The sequence below is a fragment of the Cydia pomonella genome, chromosome 16 (assembly GCF_033807575.1).
Source record: "Cydia pomonella isolate Wapato2018A chromosome 16, ilCydPomo1, whole genome shotgun sequence".
Classification (NCBI taxonomy): Eukaryota; Metazoa; Arthropoda; class Insecta; order Lepidoptera; family Tortricidae; genus Cydia; species Cydia pomonella.
In genome coordinates this window covers 14,782,294-14,803,809 of record NC_084718.1, presented here as the reverse complement: position 1 = coordinate 14,803,809, position 21,516 = coordinate 14,782,294, and the positions used below count along the sequence as shown (strand labels likewise).

General features: G+C 38.2%; 1 protein-coding gene across 2 annotated transcripts; it reads left to right on the top strand.

Moving 5' to 3' along the window:
* Positions 1-794: 794 nt before the first annotated feature.
* LOC133526491 (beta-1,4-N-acetylgalactosaminyltransferase bre-4-like) lies at positions 795-19,791 on the top strand. Of its 2 annotated transcripts, XM_061863143.1 has the most exons (8): positions 795-1,191; positions 2,156-2,282; positions 2,733-2,830; positions 3,415-3,598; positions 6,936-7,058; positions 8,361-8,456; positions 10,251-10,472; positions 19,351-19,432. In XM_061863143.1, the coding sequence occupies exons 3-7, from the start codon at positions 2,785-2,787 to the stop codon at positions 10,432-10,434; spliced, it is 633 nt and encodes a 210-aa protein (XP_061719127.1). In that variant the 5' UTR covers positions 795-1,191; positions 2,156-2,282; positions 2,733-2,784; the 3' UTR covers positions 10,435-10,472; positions 19,351-19,432. The 2 variants fall into 2 exon arrangements, with proteins under 2 accessions (XP_061719127.1, XP_061719128.1); XM_061863144.1 differs by lacking the exon at positions 10,251-10,472 and having other exon boundaries at positions 19,351-19,791.
* Positions 19,792-21,516: the final 1,725 nt, after the last annotated feature.

Below are 21,516 nucleotides of genomic sequence, written 5' to 3'. Positions count from 1 at the left end.
TCAAAATCATATTGCACTAATGTTACAAGAAGTTGTGAACATTATTAATTTTGCAGAAATAGCATTACAAGAATTCCTTTGAAAGATTATGTCAAATGGAGTCAAATGAGGTAGTAGTCAAAGAATACAATACTCACTCACTACTTACTTTAATCTTTGGTAGAAGTTTCTTACATCTATCCAAAGAGCATATAATCACCCTCTATCTATGTGTATGATGAAAAGTTGATGAGAAGTGTAAAGTGTCCATCAAAAAAACCTTAAATAGGCCACAATACATCGCGTACAAAATTTTTGACTCTGAAAAACAATCAAGTCACTGTTCTTGAGCTACCTTAGCGCCAACGGAGAGATTTCCAATTATTATTTACTACTCTTTGCTTATATCTATGCTCAAGTCATTCTTGAATTGTCTATTTATATCAAGTTTTTACATAATTATGACATAACACTAAAAGTTATCATTCTTTTTGTCATTATTTTTATAGTATTATCTTGGGGTTTAAATGGTATCATAACGTGTATTTTTAACACTCACCATGTCTCCTGTTATTCGAATTCTGGTATTGCTGTGTCTCGCTGCCATAATTATGAACACATTTCATGGCTTTGTCAATAACTTATATGCTGCTAAATCCTATGAGGCCGATGATAACAAATTTACCATGGCTGTTTCTCTGTCAAGCCTCTCTGTCACCGACGGTAAGAGACCGGACGGCTGCACTCTTGTTCCTTGGAGCCTTGGCCGTCTTTTAACATGGGACGCTACCTGCGTCGATACGCTAGCCTCGTCCTATGTAGAAGGGTCGGCTTGGAAGCCCGGGACCGCCGCGGACGAGGCCCAGACTCTCAAGCGCCGCAAATACGTTTTCTGCAATGGAAACACTGAGTCCATAGTGGACCGACACAATAAAAAATATAAAAGAAGTATCGGTCCGACTAATAGGGATTCTTTTATCTAGTGATTAAGTCTGGTGGTGCAAAGGGCCAACGCTGCCAGCATCCTTGCCTCCAATCCAGAAACGGGACACTTTGGGGAGGTTTTTTTTTATATTTAGTAGGTAGTTTAGTTTAACTTTTATTTATTAATTTTTTTTTATATTATAGGACATAATATTGATAGGACAAGTACCAACGCCACGTCTAGCACTTATTTACAGAATACTTCCGATATAGATTCTTCAGTTGAAGGTAAGTACACATAACTGCATCCGAACTATGATAGTTACCCTTATGGGCCATTACTTAGCTGTTGGTAGTTTTGACCACGTAGTGATTATATGCTCTTTGGTTTTGACGTCTTAACTATTTTTATCAAGCAAGTACATATGCGTGCGAAACAATAAATTTTCATATTAAAGGAAAAAATAAAAAAGCACCACTTCGGGCAAGACTTGAATTTGCGACCTTTCAGAATACTTAACCAACCGAGCTACCGGAGCTTACCAGAAGCGTGCAAATCTTTATATTCCTCCATTTTTCGTATTCTATCCTTTGAATTTTCTATCCTTACGGCACGGAACTAATACTAAACTAATTTTTATCAAGCACGGCACGGAACTAATACTAAACTAATTTTTATCAAGCAGATCAGACATATCTGCGAGCGATACTGTATTTTTTTATATTAAATAAAAGATAAATTGGAAAAAGCAAGCGAAGCTGGTACCTTCGGTAGCACTGTTGGTTGAGAGCGATCGGATAGATGTTCCGAAAGGTCGCAAGTTTGAGTCTTGCTCGAAGCGGTGAATTTTATTTCTTTTACATAAAAAATAATAGGTTCGTTCGTCTTCTTTCAAATAGGCACAACACACGAAGTACTACGGCGTAGACCGTAGACCGTAGACCGTAGCCAATCTCGTACGTACGGGAATGTTGTGGTACAGGCATGTGTGGCATGCGCAGTTAACCCTTTAAAGGGCATAAAGGTGCCAGAAATTAAATAAAATTAAACCCTAACACTTTGCAATAATATTCAAAATCATAGTTGGAAATATCTCTTACCTTAATACATATAAAGGCTTAAAGGGAATAAACTTCCCTAACTAAAGAAAATGTAGACAGAATGAATGATAAATACGCTTAACGACTATTACTATCATCTAACGAGAGTAAATTCATTATAAACTTTATGAACGTACATTCTGAATTTCAGATACAATATATTCAGAAATAGATATAGACGGGGTGGCGAAAAAATACCCCGAGCTGCGTAAGGGCGGTTGGTACATCCCGTCCAATATTACCACGCGGCACAACGTTGCTATCATAGTGCCATACAGGTTTGTGCATTCCAAGACAACCATTCTTAAGGCATTTTCACATTTTAGTGCGTGAATAATAGCATGTAGCTTCGCGCACGAGCGCAGAAACTAACTATAGATAACTGTGGGACTTAGTCAATTTGTGTAATAATGTCCTATAATATTTATTTATTATTATTTATAGATAATATCACATTATGCGGCGGTACTTACGGTGATACCCGCGTACTGCTAAATCTGATAGTTTTTTTTTAATTCAATTGGCAAGTTTGGCTATAGCCGTTGCCGCCATGGAACGCGATATGTATATTTTCTACAACCTGTTGTCGCGCCTGAATCCCCGAATTCTTCTTCTGGCCCTAGACAAACATAGTGAAAACTGTTTTTCGCACTTACTGAGCCGTATATATTTATACTCGTAGTTGTTTAGTGTTAAGTTTCTCAATATATCATTTGTGTGTTTTACAGGGATCGCCAGAAGCATCTGACGCTATTCATAAAGTACATTCATCCGTTTCTTATGAAGCAACACATGGAATATGGAATTTTTATTATAGAACAAGCAGGTACGTATAGCCTTGGCGACAATCATCGTAACGCCAACCGAAAGGTAAGTACTTATAATGGATTTTAATAATGACGTGATTTTTTTGACATTCCGATGTATATTTAACTTTCCGACTAGCGATTAACGACTGTCACGTTGGTGACGCATGATGATCTTCAACAGCATCATGGTCTTGTGTTCCTATTGAAGTAATAATGTATCTAACCACAAAAGCCCTCAAACTCATTCTCTGGGGCCGTTTAGGGCAGTTTTAACCCCTATTGATGATTTTCTCTCGATCAATATACCTAATTATGGGCATTTTCAGTTAAAGTGTACCATCTACTTTTTTCGAAAAACAATCAACGTTTTCGTTATTTCTACTCAGATTCACAAAGATTATCGATTTAAAAAGAAAAATTGTGCCCGCAAAACAAATACAGTTTAGTGACGCATTTTCACATACATTTTGTATGGGCCATAACAAAACTTGTATGAAAAACTGGTGACGGTTTTTTCCTTAGCTTAATTTTTTTTCAATCAATAGTAGTAAATGGTGCAGTTTTTTTCTGAAAACCCTCTATTAATTAATATTATCACCAGGTACACATCCGTTCAACCGCGGCCAGCTCATGAACGTGGGATTCTTGGAGAGCCAGAAGATGGGCAGCTGGGAGTGCTTCATCTTCCACGACGTGGACTTACTGCCGCTCGACCGACGGAACCTGTACCAGTGCGGCGAGCAGCCTCGCCATTTAGCTGCTGCCGTCGACACGTGGGATTTTAAGTGAAGTGATTATTATACCTATTGTAGTAATGCAGAATTCCATACTTTTTGCCCTGGATAATTGAGCCAATTAATTCTTTATTCTCAAAAATATTACAATAATATCGGTATTCATAAATCTTTTATCATAAAAAAACTAGCGCGTGGCGGTGACGATTTCCATAGAAATAAAATTGTGGCGAAAGTCAAAGAACGAAAATGTTTAAAAGAACAATGAATTAGGCATTTAAAAAGTATAATCATTTTTTAACAAGCAGATACGTAGAAATATAATGTTTTAATGCTTATTCTATGCGTTTCTGCCATTTTAGGTACAAATTTGTTATTTGAATTTTCTTGTATACAATTTAACCCCACCATTTCACCCCCTTAAAGATTGATTTTTTTATTATAAATTTAACCTATTGTATTTAATCGACGTTGAAACTTTCAGCGCCATATTTTCAGTGGTTTAGGTTGTAAGATTTTCGGAATTAAGTTGAGTATGGTGTTTTATTAGGGGTTAGCGTATAAGATATTATGAAATCAAACTCATGTAGATCCTAAACTACAAAAAATATAAATCTAATTTTTTAACATCAATTAATTACAATAACATCATCATTAACAGCAGAACACAGAGACAAACTCGTCAAATGCCAACGAGCTATGGAGAGAAGTATGCTTGGTACAAAACTTAGGGACAGAATCCGGAACGAGGAAATAAGGCGAAGAACAAAAGAAAAGTCGACCAACAAAAGTGGAGGTGGACAGGCCACATGCTGCGCGACAACAAAGAAAAATGGAGCAAGCAAGTGACCCACTGGTACCCACTCGGTTGCAAGCGCAAAAAAGGTCAACAAATAACCAGATGGGAAGATGACATCCAGGATGATGGGAGGATGGGAGGAGGAGTTAGACAGACAGCACTGGAAAGAGTTGGAAGAGGCCTATGCCGACAGGCACACCACACTAAGAGACATTTTATAATACGACAACTTAATATTTGTATTTACAAGTGATTCATATGTGGAGTAAAGGCTTATTAAATTTAATTTAATTTTAATTACAATAGGTTTATGTATAAAACAGAATTAAATTTTAGAAAATCAATCCTTAATGGAGTGATATTGGGGGCGTTAAATATTGTATCAAAATAAAACGAAAACAACAAATTTTTGTTCCAAAAAAGGCATAAAACGCATAAAGCATGCCAAAAAGAATTGTGTTCATACTTTTAAAATGCCAAATTCAGTGTGTGTAACCAAAAAAAAATGTTTTTGACTTTAGCTGTTTAATTTCATTTCTATAGAAATCACCAATCAATCTCGCGCTACAATATTTTTTTGACAAAAAAATTACGAATGCCTACTTTCTAGAATAAAGAATAAATGGGCTAAATTATCAAATTTTATGAAGTGTAAACCACCCCACTGCGTTTGTAAAGGCTAAAATTGTCACAAAATGTCCCTTTTTGGGGCATTTGCCCGGTACGATCTTCTGGCTATCGGGCCAAATCAGCTTTTTTGACCTAAGGGAGCGTCCATTAATCGCGTCATACGTTTTTGGCTTGTTTTAGACCCCCCCCCCCCTCCCCCATGGTGATCTTTGGTGATATTTTCAGGACCACCCCCCCCCCCCCCCCATCCAATATGACGTGTATTTTTTTCGATAACTAAAGAACAGTTTTCTAACAAATGAACCTAAGTACACGTGTTTTGACAGTTTGGTTAATTGAAGGGCGGAAAACTATTATTTTTATTTTATTGACTATAATACAGTATAGCACAGATGAAAAAAAAATACACGTGATACGTGTCCATACCCCCCCGTCCCCTGTGGTGATCATTGGTGATTTTTTGCTGACCCCCTCCCCCCCCCCTATACAATATGACGCGATTAATGGACGCCCCCTAAGGCACTGGTCCCACCGCCGGCTACAAACTATAAGCGAGTGAAACTATAAACTACAAACTAGTGGGCGAGCGGCGAGAAGCGAGTATAGTTTTACTAGTTTAGACGCTGAGCTATAAGCGAGTGTTTGCGTGCGACGGGCGATTACTCGCTCCACTAGCTCAGCCGGGTGGCCCAGCATAAAGGTAAAAAACTTAAGAGGGCCCTATTCGCCAATGACCTATACAGGGTGGAAATAGATTTTGGGTCAGTGAGTGCAGCCACCAGATTCCGTACTGCTAAGCGAAAATGGTCTTAGAAGACCTTCCTTCTATTTCAAATTAATAAAGATTGGCGTTTAAAGATTTTTGAAAAAACATACGGGGTGCGAGAAAATTTTTGACAAACTTTTTTATTATGTCTATCGATTCTATTCCTATCCAGTATCAATAGTTTCCGGTGGGTCAGCTTTCGGTAATGTACAAAAAAGTCAGAAATAAAAAAAAATGTTTTCGTACATTTACTATGAAGAAAAATTTACAATTGAGTGTTACCCTAATGTAATGGCGAGACGCTCTCTTGTACTAATAGCTTCTCTATAATTTGTGTTATTTTTTTTAATATCATTTTCTATTAATGTATGTATATACTCAAACTCATCTCTTTTCATTCTAAAATATGAACGAAATTGATGGTTTGTCAACTCGTAGAACAGTTTGAACTCACTGCATTCTTTTCTGAAATAATTAATTTCTTGCATCCAACATTTTCTTGTCATTCTTTTTAAAATATCTTTTTTTTTCTTCCGTCTCTTCAAAATTGCCACTGCCACTACACACACGCTTTTATAAAATACATCATCATCGTCATCCGAACTGGACAACAAAGATAGTTCATATGATTGTTTTAAATTCATTGTAAATACGTGCACTCGCATCCACCTCATAAGGTAAAATGATCGGTCTGATCGCCAAGCAGGCACCGGCGAGTACCGCTGAGCTAGTTTTATAGTCGATAGCTTTTATCGCAGCGGTCAACTAGAAAACAGTGGTCCCACCGCCAACTATCAGCGAGCTCGGCTATCAACTAGTAAAATTATGTACTAGAAACAGTTGACAATCAGCGGGCGGCTAGTAAACATTGTATGGAATTATCGCTTACTCGCCGGGCGGTGGGAGAGTGTCTTCGCCGGCGGTGTGAACAAGCCAGCTATGAACTATAAATATATATCTCTCTCTTTTATTTACACGAAAGCGATTATCTTTTGTTCGTTTCTTGAGCTAGAAAATAGCCGATAGTTCATAGCTTACTCGCTCGCGGTGGGACCAGTGCCTATAGAACAATCGTGCCAAGCAGCATCGCCTGAGAAAAAAGTGCATAAGTACTTTATGCACTTACTTACCCCAAAAATCGCCATAAATTTTTTGAACCACCTTAAAAATTTAAGGCTTTAATTTCTTTTCAGGCTACCGTATGATAATTTGTTTGGCGGTGTAACAGCCATAACGCTGAAGCAATTCAAGAAAGTCAACGGTTTCTCCAACCGATACTGGGGGTGGGGCGGTGAAGACGACGATATGTTTCGTAGGTACCTACATTCATTATCCACGTCCTACCCAAGAAACTAGGATTCTGCGCAATGTTCTCAATTAAGGACACTTGTTCTGATTTTCTGGACATTAACCACATAAAATAAAGTGTTCTTTATTAAGAACATTGGGCAGGACGAGATTAGTTAAACATCTAGAGATCCTGTGTGCGTAGCCAATATGCCAATGGGTTACGCTCCGTAGCGAACGAATCGCAACTGTCACTGTCGCACTAGTACGTAACGTCACCCAGGGCAATTGCAACCATGGGATAAATGCAACTATTTACTATAAAAATACAAGAGTATTCATGACATACTTTCATCAGTCATTCTCATTATTACTCACTTCTTAAGAGTGCATTTGTCCCATAGTTGCAACTGTCCCATAGTTGCAAACACCCCACAGTTGCAATAGCTCTGGCTGACCTTATGGAAGAGTGATAGAAGGATTACCGTATCGTTAGGCTCGCTATGAAACGACATCTTGTCTAAACACTCTGGTACCATCTTCATCTCTGTTAACTGAAAGTTCGTAACCTTATATCTGAGTCTGAGACTCAAGAGTGTTACTGCTGGTAGTACACGTGCATAGGTACTCGACGACATCGTGCTTCGTCGGCGTTGATTAACTATAATAACTTTTGCGTGATCGTTATACAAAACGGTGGTGTAAATCGGAATAATAACTTGACATCGTCTTTTTAAGCTTTTAAAACTTATATGCGGGAGAACTAAACGAAGTTCTTAAGGCGTCCACTCGCTGGCGTGATTGTACGGAGCGGGCGCACGCCCGCTGGTGTCATTGTAGGCAAAATCCGTCGCACGCGTCCGCACCAGGGCTATTACCGTGAAAATCGAAGTTCGTCAATTGTGGGCATTTTTCTCTGTCCCTCTAATTCCGTCTACTAAGATTCCGTTTACTAGAGAGTAAAAGAGAAAGATTCCCACAATTTTAGAATTTCGGTTTTCGCGGTGGGCCCCCAGTTATCTTTGCAAATACATTTTTTTTTGCTAAGCCGCTCACCTGTTCCATGCAACCGCAACAGCCCCTGTCATCTGTTTTATACATAATTTAATACAAGTGCGACTTCATACATTCAGACCTTGCGTTTAGTGATAAATGCATGAACTCGCACTAAACAAGTAAAAACTAATCATCCTAATCAATGTGTAAACAGGCCTTTTATTTTAGTACATCCTTGGGTTTGTAGGTACCTAGGTGCCTAAGAAGTTGTATATAATTGGGATTAAAAACAGCATTAGAAGAATGCCCCTTTCTTTATATACCTATTCTTACAGGTTGTGGATGATGGGTTATCGTATCACACGTTACAATATGTCCGTAGCTCGGTATGCTATGCTCCGCCACTCGGAAGCAGTACCCAACCCAAAAAGGTAAAAGTCCAATAGCTTGGCCAGGGGGTGGCAGCCTAATGAATAAAAATGTAACTAATTGTATGCCCCTCCTCCCCTTGGTCATCGACCATATCAACTGCCATCCCCCGCCTAGCCTATCTACTGGCAGCGCCCATGGGTAACACCAAAAGACAAACGAAATTATGGCCAATTGGCCAGCCAACTAGTGGCCAGTATTATATTTATTACTTTTTAATTTCTCATGCTCTGAAAGTGGGTAGTTGATGTTCTAAAATTGTGCAGAAAATGATACGTTTCTGCTTTAGAACACTGTACTTTCTAAGTACGTTATTTTTACTTTAGCAATTAAAATTTTGGTTTTAAATGGATTTTTTGTACACTTTCCATTCTGATAATTAACTCCCCATTCCATACATAACGATATTTTTACCTAGATTGTTATCCTCAAGTAATACTACTGAAATGTATACTTAGCCGTGTTTTTTTAAATGCACATGTATTTTACTTTCCTCGTAAGTATTCGAAATAAAAAGTAAAGTGTTGAACACGGGTGAAAGGCACCATTTTAGGCACGGACTATTGGCGCTTTTCATCCCTTGGTTAACAATCTACTATATTTGAATCATCTACCTACTATATCCTATTTGTTTCGAATGTGAAGTTTAGTCATATAAAACTCCTCAATGTCTTTGCCATTGTTGCTTAATGGAAACATCAGTTTGGTGAAATTTTAATCAATTTACAAAGCTACAAGTTGCAATTTGACTAGTCAAAAAAAGCTAACAGGCATCCTTTACACAAGGGGCCGTGTGAGGAAGCTGTACCTACATAATAAAATCATACACAAGTCATGTAATTTTAACTATACCTTTCTTCAGTATGACTTTTATGAAAGGTAATAAAGCTTAATGGAAAATCGCTCTACAGAAAGAGTTTCATAAGCTTTTTATTAGAGTTAGAATATTTTTGTTACCATTAACATTATCAGAAAGACTTAACGCCATTGATAAAGCGTGCAGAGTCAAGACGAAACCTACCTGGGTTTGTGTTGCTAGAAGACTTTGGCCTCTGGTCGACGCTGTAGGTTACTTTCAGTGTCATATTGTGAGAGATCAAGGAGTGCAGCATTATAAAGAAGAGGCCTATAGTCAGCAGCAACTGGATGCAGGCTGAATAGATTTTTAAATATGTAATAAAGTTTGCAACGAGCGGACAATCCTCGTAGGTAATTAGAACCGGTTATCGCGGCACATGCACGTCAATAGGCTCAAGTAACACCAAAAGAGATTATGAGATGCCGACCTTTAAGTAATCCTGAATACTTCTTGGAAAACTCCACTTGACAGGCCACAGCGCAAAGGAAGCACTTGAACGCAGCGTACAGTGCCAACCGGAGACCAAGGCCACACACACGCGCGTACACCCACTTAAAATTCTGAAAGGATCATATGAAAAACGCATGTTACGCAGGAAAGCGTATTTATTAACCGTGAAACAATGTATAAAAACAAGTTGTAGAAACCAGTGGCGTCGCTAGGGAATAGCAGGGGGGAGAAACATCCTTGAACCTGATCGAATTAACCTTTTGAACGTTAAGAACACCTAAGTCGTTACTCTCGTACCCACAGCTCCAAGGAAACTATAGGTGTCATGGCATACGCTGTCAAAGTAACCTAGACACTTTCAAGTAAGATTTACATTAGCTCACTTGCGCCTTGCGCCCGTTAACTTGGCGTGCAAGTGTCGTTTTGGTTTATCAAGTAAAGCGTTCAAAAGGTTAAGCGAGTTCTACTGCGTTTCGTTTGTTTCCAGAATACATCATTTGACAAGAACGAAAAAAAAATTCAAGGAAGACGGTTTATCGTCACTAAAACACGTGGTTATTAAAAGAAACCTTCACCAGCTGTACAAGCACATCATTGTGAACCTCAAGTGGGAAGTGGACAACATTGAACTACTATATCTCGCGAACATGCTATTTGGTGATAAATTATAATGCAAGTGACTGAAATGAAAAAGGTTATAGGTTTATAGGTACGGTCAGCGTCGAATAGATATACAGTGACGGACAAAGTGTCCAAATACATCGTTATATATTTATTATGACGTACAGTCAAGTGTAAAAATATGGGTGCACACAGTTGCGCAAAAATATGTCCCATAGCTCTTATGTCGGCGAATTAAGAGCTATGGGAAATATTTTTGAGTAAGTTGCGTGGACCCATATTTTTATATCTTTGTTATGACGAAAATGTTAGTTGTCAAGCGGACCCCAGGCTCCCATGAGCCGTGGCAAAATGCCGGGACAACGCGAGGAAGAAGAGTTATGACGAAACAAGGCTGAGTCCCGATCATTTCCCGATACAATGGGCCACATTGACCGTCAACTATCTAGTTTTTGCTGTACCTAAACATTGTGGTTATCATTTTCATAATGTTATAATAATATGTATAGATTATGAACTCATAACGAACATAATCGTGATGGACGAAGTACTTACATGTTCATTTAAATTACTTAAATGTAAAATGTGTAAGAGATAAGAGATAATTTATTTGTAAAACATGAGTGAGTGTACATACACGTAGTGATCTTATATTTACAATAATGTCCGTCATGTTTTGCCTCTCGGCGTACAAATTATAAATTAAATAACTACACTAAATCCTTAAAAACTATCATCATTCAAAAAGTCATTAATATTATAATAGCATTTTTCCAATAACAATTCTCTCATCCTTTTCTTAAACATGTCAACATTATAATTCCTAATGTCTAATGGTATCTTTATATATTTTAGGCGCTAGACCAAATAAACTTTTCTTTAATAGAGCAGTATTGGCAGTTTCGCTTACTATCTTATCATTATCACGTGGTCTGAGATAGTTACATACTACATTATGATTATATATATCGTTGTCTGAGTACCCACAACACAAGCCTTCTTGAGTTTACCGTGGGACTTACTCAATTTGTGTAAGAATGTCCCTATAATATTTATTTATTTATATAAGGGACTAAGGGTGTACCTTCACAGCGCTTTGTACCTCTTTTTACTAAGAAGAGAAGATTTTTTGCAATAACTCATAAACGGCTGGACAGGTTTCATTGAAAGTATTTATTAAGCTTTTGTTCCACGATTTTTTTCATATACACCGTGTTTTTATTGAATTTCGTTAACTTCGGGGTATTGGTAAGTACATTTAAGGAATCTACATGACATAGTTAATTTTCCAAAAAAAAATTTTTTTTTATATATTTTTTAACATTTTTTTGTTATAAAAAGTAATTAAATGTTGCATATAGCGTTGTTGTTGCACGGGCATTACATTTATCTCGATCAAACAATTGAAAACTGTGACATGTCAATGTCATTTCGAACATCGATCGTCCGAGATAGTACTTATGTTTAGTATGTGTGTTTGTTCACGTTCACATATTGATTAGTGTTTAGTACCCGTACTAAATACTAATCAATATGTGAACGGGCCCTAAGGTAAGTGTACACACTCGGAAGGGCTTTATAAGATAAAACTAAAATATTGATTATCTCCGAAATGGAGTTAATTAGAATACCGGTGTCTTTGAGAAAGTTACTTAATTTAAGCCCAGGAATGCACCCTTGAAATTAACGCAAATCAAAAAAAACACGGTGTATTTTATTTTTGACCCAGGGGGGGGACACATATTTTTTTTCGGAGCGATTAGGGTAAAGGCACCAGTAGTCAGCCTTTTTACGAAATTTCTATGTTCAAGAACGTCTCATTTGCCCACTAATTGACCAATAAGAATTATGAATGTTTTTACTCATCAATAATTTAATAAAGTTTAATTTTTATAAAGAATAAAATGTAATTTAATTTAGCTTATGGAAATATTTCATTAAATATAATGCAAGGGCCTTTTTGCCAGTAATCAGCCCCCTGTCTACCAATACACAGCCTTTAAGTACCCAGTTTACAACCATCCCATTTTAACGGCTGGCTATTGGGTTCTGAGTTCCGTGATCTCAGTGTCCAGTGGTCAGCCACAGGATGACTACTGGGTATTTGATGTATTTCAATGAAATAAAGTCATAATAATGTAAATATTTAAAGGTGCTTGTTTAACGACTTACATTGCATTTGAAAATAAAAAAAACTTGAAACCTATGCTCAGCCTCTATCGGCTGACTTCTGGGTTTACGACCTTTTTAAAATTACTGCCTCAAACCCAGGAATCGGCCAGGGGAGGCTGACTATTGGATTTTGTACAATAAAGTAGTTCCCAATAGGCAGCCCCCTTAAAAATGTTACTTTAATATGGATTTATATATTTATTTTTTTACTTTTTCCAGATAAATTAAGTATTAATTACGTGAAGCAGTGCACATGCTTTTAAAAAAATACCACAATTCGGCTGCTAACGTCTGATCTAAATACCATGTGACGCTCCAAAAAAAGTGGCGCATATGACATATCCCTTCATGTCAGAAGACAGCACTTCTTTGAAGTAGTGTTGTGGTTTATGCTAAACAATTCTTTTAAAAATTAAGTTACTTTTCAATTCATACTTTATTAATCTATAATAACACCTACTTTTGGCAAGAAAATCTGAAAAACTTTGATATTTACAAGCAAAAATAAGCAAGAAAGGCTGACCACTAGTGCATGGCTGAGCACTGGTGCCTTTACCCTATTTCCGAAAATATTAACTTAATCAAAAAATGGTTTTAGGAGACTCCTATTCGTTTTGAAATACGAGTACCTATCCAACGATACCCCTCACCATTGGGTTAAAGCATAGATAAATCAGAAGTAATAGAGTATTATAACTAGAGTAACCGGAACTCAATTTTCAACTCCTACGCTTACTCTTTATAATATTAGCGGAAAATCGTTGAGCATTAGACTTTTTGTTTGCCGCGATATCTATTGTCGAGTAGCATTACTGAGAGTTCCGCTACTCGATGCTAGATGTCGACTGCGAAAATAATAAGCATTTTGGCACCAAAACTGATGTATGGATGATGATGTACTTCTTATTTCTCTATGGTTAAAGCGAAAAATGTTTTTCAAAAAAAAAAACATTTTATATGGAAAGGACCCTAAAATAGTACATTACGATACAAGTGCGAAAAATAGGAAATTCGAAACGAGTGGCGATAAATTAAAACACGACCGAAGGGAGTGTTTTAAATCGACACGAGTTGCGAATTACCTATTCGCACATGTATCGTACAACGTTTTACAGTACATATGGCCCTTTAAATGTTCGACACAGTAACGTAATATGCTACTTCTCGCACTAGTGCTATAAAGTAGCCCCATATGTACTGTAAAAATACTTTTTTTATTTTACCGTTCTGTAGCAATGCGTGATTTATGTATCCATGCCAAATTGCAGCTTGCACTTTTATTAAATGACACAAATTATAATTCTTGATATATCCACAATAATCATTTTTTTTAGATTGGTATATTATGACCGCGGCCAGCAAAACGACCCACTTTGTCGCTTGCCATAAGGACGCCTTGTCAGGTAATTCGTATAAAGATACAAGCAAATCTCGTCTCTATGGCAAGCGACAAATATTACTTGTCAACTGCATTAATGCAATCGGTTTATACAGGGTGGACAAATAAGAATGATACACTTTGTTTTTAAATTTTAATTACATTAAGTGGACATTTTATTAAATATTTTTTCATAAATATATTATTCAGGGTTGGCAATTGTATACGGAAGATAATTTCTGCCAAATGTATACCACTAGCTGCAAGCAATTTTATCTCAAATGTTTCTGTTGTTTAAAACACGTTGTTTGCTCGATTAATTTTGAAAAAAAGTGACAGTGATTGGCACCCAAATTCTCCAAATTTTGTAGCTTTTGACTTATTTCTGTGGGGCTATCTAAAATTACGTGTCTATGCTAACGAGCTGATGAAATTTAAACAGTTAAAACCGACTATTCGACACAAATGTACTAAGATAATGCCAAAATGTGCGAATAGATGCTGAACATTGGGATGATAAGGGCTTACATTTGCCTGCTGTTAGAGGTGGACATATGTCAGACATTATGTTTCGCATGAATTTGCCAACCCTGAAGAATATATTTTTAAAACAATATCTAATAATTTTTGAACTTAATACAGTTAAAATTTAAAAACAAAATGTATACTTCTTATTTGGCCACCCTGTACTTGTAACTGTAGCTTTGTAAAACCCGGCCCAGTCTTTAGGCGAAGTTATCATTCCGTCAAAATAAGCTAAACGGGGGCTATTAGTAAGTATCATAATTATATTGTCTGGATTGTATTTTTATAATTTTTTTTGTAGTGGAAAAAAAAATGATTTATGGAAAAATGCCTGGCTGTTTCATACAGTTTCATATTTAGCTGGTCTATTTTCTATGGGAGGGTAAAAAAATTTTTCGCGATTTCGGGGTTGGTCCCATAGTAAAAGTTGCTCAGTATCGCGTGCGCACTCATAGGTGGCGCACGGTTTCTCTTCTCCGGTATCGGCGCGTGAGCGAGTGTCGTATTAAAAAAAAAAAATGTCGAGTGCGGTGAAATGTACTAAGTGTAATATTATTATCGATGAAATGTTATCGTATATACAGAACAAAATTTCTGTAATGGGCGAGGAAAGTCTAGTGCGCCTATGGACTACATCGTTTACAAGTGACGAAATTCAAACCTCGAAGACGTTACTGTTTGAATCTTTACCGAAAAGAAAGCGACGGAACCTGAATTGGTACCTATATTCGTGGCGCGAAATCTAGAAAAGCTACCACCTGTGACTTTTGATCACCTGGATTGTACGAAGTTGCTAAAAGATCTTGTGCGGATACAAAATGACTTAGAGGTCGTCAAAGCGACGTATGTAACGTCAAAAGATCTCGAAAGTCTAAAAAATGACGTGCAAAAAATGAACAGGGTAGGTCCGCCGGCATGTTTGTCTGTGATGTCTGGCTGTAATGTAAATAATAAGCGAGGCGGCTGGTGTATGGACAGTGGGCCACCGGGACTATCTCATGCACATGATTCGACAAGGAGGGATAGTGATGTCTCTGTTAAGGGTGTCAGTATGTCTCCTATTCAAAATAGTTGTGATCTACAATACAGCGCAATTGTGAAAGAGGGTAGAAACTGTACCGTGCAAAGCGCTAATATGATGTTGCCAACCGGCGCAGCGAATGAAGTGAGTCAGCGCTACGATCAGCTGATCGATCAGCCGGTCGCGACGGCCGAATTGAATGCACCTACGAGTTCAAAATTAGACAGCGAGCATAAAGAAAATGCAATTTTAAATTCCAGTGAAGGGGAATTTAAAACGGTGACGTACAAGAAAAATAAGCAGAAATATCGCTATAGAGGTCAATTTGGTGTGGCAAACGAGGTGAATACGAAATTTAAAGCTGCAGAGCGTAATATTCCAATGTTTATCTCGAACATTCATAAGTACACTCAAGAGGAGGACATAATTGAATATATTTTAACCAAAACGCAAGAGCGTGTATCCCTAGAAAAAATCGATATTAAAAAGGATGCTAATCATAAAGCGTACAAGTTCTTTGTCTGTCCGAGTAAACTGCCTTTATTTTTAGAAAAAAGTATATGGCCTAAAGGTGTAATTTTTCGCAAGTTCGTACACTTTAAATACAAACTAATAAATAAACAAACGATGGGTGAAAACTCTGAGCACGGCAATAAAACCATAAATCCTCCCGGGGCCTAGCCCCCGAGAGGTACTAATGATTTATTTACCTAAATACGTACTGCTATCATGGCATATCGTTTTTGTAGCTTCAATTGCAAGAGCGTAAAGCGATCAGTCGACTATATTAGGGATTTATGCCGAAGATCGGACATTGTAGCTCTTCAAGAAACGTGGCTACTTTCTGATGAAATAATGTTCCTTAATACAATTGACATCAATTTCTGTGCGACGGGCATCTCGGCGGTGGATACATCGGCGGGGATGTTACGCGGGCGCCCTTACGGCGGCGTTGCCTTGTTATGGAAGCGGTCGGCGTTTCAAAGTGTGAGTGTGGTGCGGTGCGATAACGCGCGGTTGTGTGCCATAAAGATAAATACTAAGGATAATCGACCATTCATAGTGGTAAGTGTTTACATGCCTACGGATTGCAGTGACAACTTAGCGGAGTTTACGGATTGTTTATCTCAGGTCAGTGCATTGGTTGACGATTGTGGCGTGGAATCCGTATATATAATGGGGGATTTTAATGCTCATCCGAATGAACGCTTTTATAAAGAGTTAGTTAATTATTGTAACGAACAAAAGTGGTGTTGTGCAGACGTACTAAAGCTAGGGGTCACATCGAATACGTTTACTTTCTTAAGTGATGTTCATCGATGTGAGCGTTGGCTAGATCACTTTGTAGTAACTGAATCGGCGATGTCGTCCGTATCCAATGTGTATGTAGATAACGATGTAACCTGGTCTGACCATTTCCCTATATTTCTAGAGTGTGACTTGAACATTATAATTCCGAGGGCGACTGGCTGCGCTCCTGTAAATAATGTAAACAATGTAATATGGGGAGAAAGAACGTCAGAGCAGACTGAATTGTTTTATAACACATGTCACGAAATGTTAAAATGTATTGATTTTCCATCGGAACTCAGAACTTGTGCTGATAAATATTGTCAGAATCCTGAGCACAAAAAAGTTCTCGATGTGCTGTATTATGACGTAATTAATGCCCTCAGGACGTCAGCGATGGTAGGAAGGCATGAAAAGGGAAATAAGCCTAAAAAACAAGTGACTGGGTGGAATAGGTTTGTAAGTGACGCACATGGGGTGGCTAGGCAAAAGTTTCGTGAATGGACACTGAGCGGCCGACCTACTAGCGGTTGTCTTTTTAAAGAGATGCGTGAGAGTCGGAAGATATTTAAATCACGTTTAAAATGGTGTCAAGATCATCAAAACCAAATTAAACTGGACATTATTACCTCTCATCACTCAAAAAAAGACTTCCGTGGCTTCTGGAGGTCCACTGGCAAAATGAAGCATAGGGCGGGGAGCCCGGCTAGTGTTGATGGTATAAGCGATCCTAAAGGCATTGCCAACCTATTTAAGGACCATTTTTTATAAAGTCTCCCTTAGATCAGTCGCTGGGGGAGCTCGATGTTGAGACCTATGATGAATACCTAGGCCCGGGTTATTCAGCCAAAGATATTGATAAAGTCATTAAATCAATGTCCAGGGGCAGATCCCCGGGACATGATGGGCTCAGCATTGAGCACCTCCAGAATGCTGGTCCTCACATATCCAGGGTGTTGGCAATGTTCTTTACCTTGTGTATGAGGCATTCCTATTTGCCCCTGGATATGATGCGGACAGTCGTCGTACCCGTGGTAAAGAATAGAACTGGTGACTTAGCCGACCGTAATAACTACAGGCCGATATCATTAGCAACAATTATGGCCAAAATATTTGATAGTGTGCTTAATTCACAGCTAAATGAATGTATTAATCTGCATGACAACCAATTTGGTTTCCGACCACGTCTGTCTACAGAATCTGCAATACTGTGTCTGAAGCACACTATCAAGTATTACACTAGGAGTAAGACCCCAGTTATTGCCTGTTTCCTGGATCTATCTAGGGCTTTTGACCTGGTTTCCTACAATATACTATGGAAAAAACTGCAGAAATCCGGTATACCAGCGGAAACGGTACGTATATTCAGGTACTGGTATGGAAATCAGGTCAACAGCGTTAGATGGGCTAATGTGCTGTCTGAGGAATACAGATTGGAGTGTGGGGTGAGACAGGGAGGTTTGAGTTCACCAACGCTCTTCAATTTGTATATTAACGAACTGATTGAGACGCTCAGCAGCATCCATGTCGGATGTCATATAGACGGAGTGTGCGTTAACAACATAAGTTACGCGGACGACATGGTGCTTCTGAGCGCCTCGGTCTGTGGTATACGAAGACTGCTCAATGTGTGCGAGGCCTATGCTGCTAGTCACGGTCTGAAATATAATGTTAAAAAAAGCCAGTATGTCGTCTTTGAGTGCGACCGCAACAAATATTCGGAGTTCCCCGCAATTGAGCTAAATGACAGTACTATGGACCGGGTAACCCAATTTAAATATCTAGGCCATGTGGTTGCGGCCGACCTCAAGGATGACATGGACATCGAACGGGAGCGGAGGGCATTATCGGTGCGTGCGAATATGATAGCTCGAAGGTTTGCGGGGTGCTCCAGGGGGGTACGGGTTACTCTTTTTAGAGCTTTCTGTACTTCCCTGTATACCTGCAACCTTTGGGTTCAGTATTCGCAGCGGGCCTATGGGGCTCTCCGCGTCCAATATAATAACGCGTTCCGGGTGATTGTGGGACTGCCTCGCTTCTGTAGCGCATCAGGAATGTTTGCGGAGGCGCGCGTTGATTGTTTTCAGACGACCTTGCGCAGGCGCGCCGCATCCCTGGTGCGCCGGGTGCGGGACAGTCCCAACATCATCTTAAGAATGATAGGGGATAAGCCTGATTGTCCGCTAATGCTACACTGTGCGGGACTACATTCCCCTATGGGTTCCATACAGTGGTAGCTGGTAGGTTAAGTGTGTAGGTTTAGGTATAATTTTTTAGATATAATTTTTAGGCTTAAGTACTAACCCTTTTCAAACTGTTTTTTTTTTTCTTTGTAACAAAATGTATGTGTCACAGTTACATGAAATAAATGTTTTCAATTCAATTCAATAAGCCCAAAACCTCCCTGGCAACGGGAATGCACATATTTTTGGCCACCTTGTATATTAGAATAGAATACGCCTGTTACTCCATTAAAAAAAATATATTGAGCGTTGGATAACTTACTACATAAGGCATCCTTAGCGTCTTGAATGATCAAGAAGAAAATTAGTTAATACCTACATTTTCTTATTTTTACAGATCGAAGATCTTGTCAAACACGACTAAAATTTTCAAGGAAGAAGGCCTCTCGTCACTGCATTACGTGGTTCTTAAAATAACGTGGCTTCAACTGTACACTCACGTTATTGTGAACCTCGACAAGATGTGGGACACCGCAATCGCAAACATGTCGTTAGTTGATGGTTCATTATAACATCGCAAACATATCGTTAGGTGATGTTGTGTTGTAACGAAAAGTGACTGAAAAGGCCAGCCAGCCCGCGCAACGAACATGCCAATCGTTAACGCTCGGTAGCGTAGCGTAGTCATCTCTCTATCACTCTTCCATATTAGTGCGACAGTGACAGTTGCGTTTCGTTCGCTACGGAGCGTTAATGATTGGCATGTTGCGCGCGGGCTGTTACGCCTTCATGACGATCATGTTGTTTTGATTATAAACCAATTACAAACTAAAGAATTTTATTATTTATTATTCGTTTTATTTTATAAAATTTGATTATTTATTATACATTTTAGTTAGTTCCTAAGTTGGTTCCTAAGAGTCTATGCTATCATTGCTATCAAAAATGCTGCAGAGGTAGCTTAGATGGACTCTACTATACTACCTAATATCCTCGTTTTTTTAGCATTAGAAAAAAGATAAACAATATTGACGTGTCTCTTCATTGAAAAACACTTTTTAAAAATTATTTATATGACTTATAAAATATTAGTTTAGATTTATAATTATTAAAGACACGACACATTCTTTCTAATGCTAAAAAACGAACTATAAGCGCCTATCGTGTTCTTTCGTGGTGCAAGTAGTGGAATACGAGGGATGCGGCTTGTCCGAAAGTTCACAACATTACTTATACCACTCTGCCTTCAGTACTTATTGAGGTGATGTACCTACAATCATTTTTAGAAAACGCTTAAGTAATTTTTTTCACCCCACCAACTGGTAAAGGCCCTCTTGATTGTTCAAAAACTAATGAGAGAGTTGCATTTTATCCACATGTGGGGCAAAGTAATCAGATGTAAATTTTGAGTTTTTTCCTTATTTTAGCTGGCAGGATTGACTTTTAAATGATGATTTTGAATGATATTTTTTTTATTACGTTCATTTGGATTTAATTTGGTTTGATTTTTTTGGTTTTCATAGTTAGAATTTATCTCGCGTTGGTGTGGTGAACAATTTTGTGTTTCACTCAGAGTCAAAGTTTGTTTAACCCTCGTGCCTTGAAACCTTCGCAACGCTCAAGAATCCATTTCTCGACCTACTCGCTACGCTCGTGGTTCAATTTTGGAATCTTTCGCTTGCTCGGGTATCAACAATGTGTAGCACGAGCGGATAAATAACAACTTAGCCTCCTTGTAAAACAAATAAATACTTTTTTTTTTTACTTCGACGTGTTGAGGGCTAACCAGCAGCAAAGTTATATAAATCTTTGCCAGCAGTCATGATGATCAATAATTACGCAAAACTCTGCGCCAGTCATGGGCGCTGGCAGCGGGGTGCCCTGGCCGGAAATAAAATATATAAAAAAATTACATGTTTTTTACGCGTTTGCACCAGCATTAGAGTTTGTTAGAGATAGAGAGTGCAATGATTTTGATAGCATTAGGAAGTATATAACACAAGTAAAATAAATGACTGCATCGATTCTTCCATTCCATTCCATTTATTATGCACCTCCCTGAAAGTAATCATGGCGCCACTAGCGCATACTGTAAGCAAACTGCCTTGATGCATCAATGTGCTTTAGTTATTATTCTGAGCATCAATGTCATAGTGAAAACTTCTCAAAAACTGTTTAAGGCGTAATAACTCCTTCCGTACGTAATAAGTTACTCTCGGGTTCATTGTTACCCACCATAAAAAAACGGTGAGCAACAAAAAACGTCTACGTCACTTAAGACTTTTTAGAAGTAGGCAGAAAGGACAAGTGAGACTATGACAAAGATAAACAATAATAATTTCCCTGCTACTCTTACTGAAAGTTCCGTAAGAGCATCTCGTTCGGTCGGTCTTCTCCCCCCTCCCCCATTTTATCTCTATATTATTGTAGGTACGTCTATGTCGTCTATAACTAGCACCCAAAATGAATAACAATAATATAATAGTCTGACAAACACAATTTGTCAATTATACTTATAAGGGATAAGTATAATTTTCCTGGTTTTTACTGACTAACAAATTGT

Coding starts and splice junctions, on each gene's coding strand:
- LOC133526491 (XM_061863143.1), top strand. CDS start 2,785: ATGAAGCAACACATGGAATATGGAATTTTTATTATAGAACAAGCAG. Junction 2,831..3,414: donor TTTTATTATAGAACAAGCAG/GTACGTATAGCC, acceptor TATTATCACCAG/GTACACATCCGTTCAACCGC. Junction 3,599..6,935: donor GTCGACACGTGGGATTTTAA/GTGAAGTGATTA, acceptor ATTTCTTTTCAG/GCTACCGTATGATAATTTGT.